The 8202-nt window shown below is 44.2% G+C and overlaps 1 protein-coding gene across 1 annotated transcript; it reads left to right on the top strand.

Annotated features, from left to right (window-relative positions):
* The first annotated feature begins 524 nt into the window (after positions 1 to 524).
* On the top strand, positions 525 to 7814 carry cfap300 (cilia and flagella associated protein 300). Its single transcript, XM_071339910.1, has 7 exons — positions 525 to 683; positions 942 to 1023; positions 1149 to 1218; positions 3367 to 3524; positions 3736 to 3899; positions 6605 to 6671; positions 7021 to 7814. Exons 1-7 carry the CDS (start codon positions 574 to 576, stop codon positions 7150 to 7152), a joined length of 783 nt encoding a protein of 260 aa, XP_071196011.1. The 5' UTR covers positions 525 to 573; the 3' UTR covers positions 7153 to 7814.
* Positions 7815 to 8202: the final 388 nt, after the last annotated feature.

Here is an 8202-nt window from a genome sequence, read left to right as displayed (position 1 = left end):
CCCCCCTCCCCCTTAAAAGAGTTAGATGCACTATTGTAAAGTGGTTGTTCCACTGGATATCATAAGGTGAATGCACCAATTTGTAAGTCGCTCTGGATAAGAGCGTCTGCTAAATGACTTAAATGTAAATGTAAATGCACACTGGACAGGTGTAATGAATATATGTAAAAATGACCATAACAAGCATTCTAATCACCTGTAAATGCACACTGGACAGGTGTAATGAATATATGTAAAAATGACCATAACAAGCGTTCTAATCACCTGTAAATACACACTGGACAGGTGTGATGAATATATGTAAAAATGACCATAACAAGCGTTCTAATCACCTGTAAATGCACACTGGACAGGTGTAATGAATATATGTAAAAATGACTTTTAACTTCTGAAAAAAGCTAGTGAAAAATGTTAATTACAAGTGTTCAGACGAATTCCATGTAAGACGATCTGAACATTTTGGCTTTCCGTAGCTCCAGAGTGAATTTACGAACGCACCTTTTGGTAGACTATTTGTTGAGTGGGGTTCCGTCGCCATGGTGACCAATAGACATCAACAACCCGACGGTCGACATGGCATGTAAGAATAGTCCGTTTGAGACTAAGTTTTCCTTCAACCTCCTCCCAACCAAGACATTTTCATTCCTTCGGGACAAAAGCACGCTACAACTCCTCATGAAATGGTGACGTTATAGATGTTATGGTTTTGTGTCATTTATTTGTCAATGTTAATAGCTAGTTAGCTATAGTTATAGTTAGCTATAGTTATCAACAACATCATAGCTAGCTACTGTTACTAACGTTAGCCGACCAGCTATGTAGACAGACAAACTAGCTAGGTATATCAGTGTGTCAGAGTTCTCTAGTGAAACCAGCTAATGGATGTGTGTGTGTGTGTGTGTGTGTGTGTGTGTGTGTGTGTGTGTGTGTGTGTGTGTCAGGTCCATGCTCGGGCGTATCTCAGCCCAGGCCTTCAGCTTTGACCAGACCTTCTACCCATACAACAGCCACGACTTTACACTGGTGAGTTAACGTACACACACACGTTTCCAGGCACTGCACTTTGTAAAGGACCAATAGTAACTGTGTGTGTGTGTGTGTGTGTGTGTGTGTGTGTGTGTGTGTGTGTGTGTGTGTGTGTGTGTCAGAGTTTCTTCAGAGACCCCTGTGTGCTGACCAACCTCAGGAAGATGGAGGCTGGAGCCTGGGTTACTCTGGGTATGTCATGTCACCTCTGTCACCTCTACCCAGTTAGCAATCCGAAGGCCTGCGACCCTCCAGAGTGGTCACACGCTGTGCGACAGGTTTTTTTGCCAATTGCCTCATTCATGGGGTGATATGACACTTTGTAAAGCAGCAGTCTTGCTCCTGCCAATCACGTGCCGTTTTCCCCACGCAGCCCACCCGCTACACTACAGCGGCCAGTCAGAGGCAAGAAGCTTTTTCAGCGTCAAACCCTGTCACCACTTATTCTGATCAATTTGTATTATTTAAGATACGTTGGATGCCATGTCCATTTGAAAAACAGTTGGGGATTTCCTATAAGTATTTATAAATACTGTAAATGATTGTGTGTGTGTGTGTGCAAAATATCAGATAGCGAGGGCCAGTCCTGGTTCCCTGGATCAACACGTGACAAAAAATAAATAGTCAAATCAAATTAAATGTTTTATTGACAGGCTTCTCACACAGTAAAATGGCAACAAAAGTGACATAGTAAAGGAATCAAAGTGACATTGTAAATATAATAAAATAAAAAGAGTATACTAAATCAAGTACAGAAACATGCAGATCAAAGAAAATAAGTTAACTTAAATAGCCTATAGGCATCTATACTGAACAAAAATATAAACTCAACATGCAACAATTTCAACAATTGATGAGTTACAGTTCATATAAGGAAATAGGTCAATTGAAATCAATTAATTAGGCCCTAATCTATGGAAAATGGCTACCCAGACTATTGCTGATGCTTTGCCTGTTTGATGGCTCGTCAGAGGTCGTAGTGTAATTTCTTATAATCGTCCGGGTTAATGTCCCGCTCCTTGAAAGCGGCAGCTCTAACCGATTGGTCAGTGCGGATGTTGCCTGCAATCCATGGCTTCTGGTTGGGGTATGTACGTACGCTCGTTGTGGAGACAATGTTGTCGATGAACTTATTAATGAAGCAGCCGGTGACTGATGTAAATATTATCGGATGAATTCTGGAACATATTCCAGTCTGTGCTAGCAAAACAGTCCTGTAGCTTAGCATCCGCTTCCTCGGACCACTTCCGGTACTTCCTGTTTGAGTTTTTGCTTGTAAGCAGGAATCAGGAGGATAGCGTTATGGTCTGATTTGCCAAAGGGAAGGCGAGGGAGGGCCTTGTATGCGTTTTCTGTGTGTGGAGTAAAGGTGCTCTAAAGTTAATGGCAAAGAAGGCGGCCGAGTGATAAATGGCAGATATGTGAGGGCAGAACTAATACACGGGCTCTGACCTCTCGCTAAGGGATGGCCAGATGGTGAACTACAAAGCACAAAATGGCCACCCCTACAAGAACTACAGATCCCAAAATAGTCGACCGCCAAAAACGACAATACCCAGAAGCAAAGGGAGCGCTAGCAAGGTGGGACCGACCCACATATTACGGGTCAAGCCACACCAGGAAGAGAGAGAGAGCAAGGAACTGTGGACCTGTGAACCATTGAGAAAGAGGAAGTGATAATATATCTGCTGGATTTACCGTGTATGACCTGGATGTTTGGACTTACCTGTTGGCGGTTTTGGACCCTGATCTACCGAGAACCCGATTTGTGTACCGAACCCTGCTATCCTCGACCACGCCTGCGGCCTGGGGCGGTCCAGAAACAAACATTCAGGTACTGTCCTGTTCGAAAGAGCTCTCTCTGGTGTGATTTTGTGTCGGCCTCCCGCTTAATTTGTTGAGGTAAAACAGATTTCAGTGTTCTGCAATAAAATCACTGGCCACGAGAAATGCTACATCTGAATGTGCATTTTCTTGTTTGCTTATGTCCCTATACAGCTCATACTGCTGTCTTAGTGCCAGCATCAGTTTTTGGTGATAAATAGACCACTACGGAAAATATATCTGAACTCTCTAGGTAAATAGTATGGTCTGCAGCTTATCATGAGGTATTCTAAAAAAGTTACGATCAGTGTAGAAAAACACGAAATAGAATTGGTCAGGAGCCCGTAAGATGGCAGGTATCTTCCATCAGTGTGTGTGTGTGTGTGTGTGTGTGTGTGTGTGTGTGTGTGTGTGTGTGTGTGTGTGTGTGTGTGTGTGTGTGTGTGTGTGTGTGTGTGTGTGTGTGTGTGTGTGTGTGTGTGTGTGTGTGTGTGTGTGTGTGTGTGTGTGTTCCAGAGGGTGAGGTGGTGTGTGTACAGGCAGAGGTAGTGCCGTGCAGTAAGGTCAGTATGGAGATGTTTGACCCTCTCTACTCCAGTGGAATCATCACCCCCTCTGGACACATCACCAAATGTTTCCATGACACATACCCTGACTACGACCTACTGAGACAGGTAACACACACACACACACCTTCACAAACACACACACATTAATGCTATTATGCAACTTAAAAATGTCTTTATGCTCCTATTATGCAACTTAAAAATGTCTTTATGCAACTTAAAAATGTCTTTATGCTCCTATTATGCAACTTAAAAATGTCTTTATGCTCCTATTATGCTATCATAATGTCTTATGCATTGTGTGCGTGTGTGTGTGTAGATGCTGCAGGAGGATGGCAGTGAGGAGTATGGAGTGATGGAGAGGAGAGAATTCCTGTTCCTTCTGTTTAAACACGTGACTCTGGGAGGAGAGCTGTGTCAGTATGAAGACACCATCAACCCCTACATAGACACCACTAGAACCATTTATAGGGACCTGGTCAGGTATACACACACCGTACACCACACCATACACCATACCGTACACCACACCATACACCATACCGTACACCACACCATACACCATACCGTACACCATACCGTACACCACACCATACACCATACCGTACACCATACCGTACACCACACCATACACCATACCGTACACCATACCGTACACCACACCATACACCATACCGTACACCACACCGTACACCATACCGTACACCATACCGTACACCACACCATACACCATACCGTACACCATACCGTACACCACACCATACACCATACCGTACACCACACCGTACACCATACCGTACACCATACCGTACACCATACCGTACACCACACCGTACACCATACCGTACACCACACCATACACCATACCGTACACCACACCATACACCATACCGTACACCACACCATACACCATACCGTACACCACACCGTACACCATACCGTACACCATACCGTACACCACACCATACACCATACCGTACACCACACCATACACCATACCGTACACCACACCATACACCATACACCATACCGTACACCACACCATACACCATACCGTACACCATACCGTACACCACACCATACCTCATACCGTACACCACACCATACACCATACTGTACACCACACCATACACCATACCGTACACCACACCATACACCATACCGTACACCACACCATACACCATACCGTACACCATACCGTACACCACACCATACACCATACCGTACACCACACCATACACCATACCGTACACCACACCATACACCATACCGTACACCACACCATACACCATACCGTACACCACACCATACACCATACCGTACACCACACCATACACCATACCGTACACCACACCATACACCATACCGTACACCACACCGTACACCATACCGCACACCATACCGTACACCACACCATACACCATACCGTACACCACACCATACACCATACCGTACACCATACCGTACACCACACCATACACCATACCGTACACCACACCATACACCATACCGTACACCACACCATACACCATACCGTACACCACACCATACACCATACCGTACACCACACCATACACCATACCGTACACCATACCGTACACCACACCATGCACCACACCATACCGTACACCACACCATACACCATACCGTACACCATACCGTACACCACACCATACACCATACCGTACACCATACCGTACACCACACCATACACCATACCGTACACCATACCGTACACCACACCATACTCACACACCGTACACCACACTGTACACCCACAATGTACAACACAACGTACTCACACACCTTGAACCACACCATACACCACACATACACCATACACCCACACCGTACACCCTACACCATACACCACACCAAACACCACAACGTACTCACACACCGTGAACCACACCATACACCACACATACACCATACACCACACATACACCGTACACCACACCATACTCACACACCATACACCACACATACACCACACATACACCGTACACCACACCATACTCGCACACCATACACCACATCATACTCACACACCGTACACCACACCATACACCACACATACACCATACATACACCATACACACACACACCGTACACCACACCATACCATACACACACACCACACTATATACACACCATACACCATACCTTAAACACACACCATACACTACACACACACACACCACACACACACCACACCGTATACCATACACCACAGCATAAACACACACCATACCATATACCATACACCACAGCATAAACACACACACACCATACACACACCACACTGTATAACACACCATAAACATACACCACACACACCATATACCAATATACCACACCATACACACCACACCGTATACCATATACCATACACCCACACACACCACACCATAAACATACACCGTACAACACACAAACACACACACACCATACACACACACACACACACACACACACACACACACACACACAATATATACACACAAACACACCATACACCCACACCCTAAACACACACCATACACACACATACACTGCACTATACACATACACACACCATACACCCTAAACACACACCATACACACTCATACACTGCACTATACACATATACACACACCATACACCCTAAACACACACCATACACACACATACACTGCACTATACACATACACACACATACACACACCATACACCCTAAACACACACCATACACACACATACACTGCACTATACACATACACACACCATACACACCATACACACACATACACTGCACTATACACATACACACACATACACACACCATACACCCTAAACACACACCATACACACTCATACACTGCACTATACACATACACACCATATACACACCATACACCCTAAACACACACCATACACACACCATACACTGCACTATACACATATACACCCTAAACACACACCATACACACACATACACACCATACACACACCATACACCCTAAACACACACCATACACACACATACACTGCACTGCACACATACACACCATACACACACCATACACCCTAAACACACACCATACACACTCATACACTGCACTGCACACACACACACCATTCACCATACACACACCACACCATACACCCCTACACTAGTAGATGGTTGTGATGGTTTGTGTTCTAGTGTTCAGAAGAATCCAGAGAACAAGGAGATCAGTGTGGTTTCCACTGTCATCAAAGTCTTCGCTCTGGTAACATTATATTATCATTACTGCTATTGAAAGAGAATTATTATCAAACACCATTGGAAATGCAACCTATATGTTGATTTATTGTCTCTTTTGTACTTTAACTATTTGCACATCATTACAACACTGTATATAGACATAACACATTTGAAATGTCTCTATTCTTTTGTGTAATGAGTGTAATGTTTACTGTTCAGTTTTTATTGTTTATTTCACTTTTGTTCATTATCTAGTTCACTTGCTTTGGCAATGTAAACATATGTTTCCCATGCCAATAAAGCCCCTTAAATTAAATTGAAATTGAGAGAGAGAGAGACTCTCAGCCGTATCTTATCCTGTGTGTTCTCTTCAGGATGCATCCGGTGTGTGTTACCCAGCCAGAGAAAAAGAGGAACAGTCGTTCTCCTACCTCATAGTGGACCCCTTCAGAAGACATGTCTATGTGTTCTACCACTGTTATGGAGTAGGCGCCTTCACGCTGTAACATACACACACACCAAACCAATGTTTCGGACAATCTGGTAGGGGGAGTGAATGAGTTCCTACTTCAGGGAGGATGAGGAGAAGCTGAGTTGGTCTATTGCCTCAGTAAGTGTCCTGCTAGGATGGACTGTTCCTTCTACAACTACTGTAGGGCTGTTCCTTCTACAACTACTGTAGGACTGTTCCTTCTACAACTACTGTAGGGCTGTTCCTTCTACAACTACTGTAGGATTGTTCCTTCTACAACTACTGTAGGACTGTTCCTTCTACAACTACTGTATGACTGTTCCTTCTACAACTACTGTAGGACTGTTCCTTCTACAACTACTGTATGACTGTTCAGTCTACAACTACTGTAGGACTGTTCCTTCTACAACTACTGTAGGGCTGTTCCTTCTACAACTACTGTAGGACTGTTCCTTCTACAACTACTGTGGGACTGTTCCTTCTACAACTACTGTAGGACTGTTCAGTCTACAACTACTGTAGGACTGTTCCTTCTACAACTACTGTAGGACTGTTCCTTCTACAACTACTGTAGGACTGTTCCGTCTACAACTACTGTAGGGCTGTTCCTTCTACAACTACTGTAGGACTGTTCCTTCTACAACTACTGTAGGACTGTTCCTTCTACAACTACTGTAGGACTGTTCCTTCTACAACTACTGTAGGACTGTTCCTTCTACAACTACTGTAGGACTGTTCCTTCTACAACTACTGTAGGACTGTTCCTTCTACAACTACTGTAGGACTGTTCCTTCTACAACTACTGTAGGACTGTTCCTTCTACAACTACTGTAGGACTGTTCCTTCTACAACTACTGTAGGACTGTTCCTTCTACAACTACTGTAGGACTGTTCAGTCTACAACTACTGTAGGACTGTTCCTTCTACAACTACTGCAGGACTGTTCCTTCTACAACTACTGTAGGACTGTTCCTTCTACAACTACTGTAGGACTGTTCCTTCTACAACTACTGTAGGACTGTTCAGTCTACAACTACTGTAGGACTGTTCCTTCTACAACTACTGTAGGACTGTTCCTTCTACA

This window comes from Salvelinus alpinus, chromosome 13, assembly GCF_045679555.1.
Source record: "Salvelinus alpinus chromosome 13, SLU_Salpinus.1, whole genome shotgun sequence".
In the NCBI taxonomy this organism is placed as follows: domain Eukaryota; kingdom Metazoa; phylum Chordata; class Actinopteri; order Salmoniformes; family Salmonidae; genus Salvelinus; species Salvelinus alpinus.
This window is presented reverse-complemented; position numbering and strand designations above follow the sequence as displayed.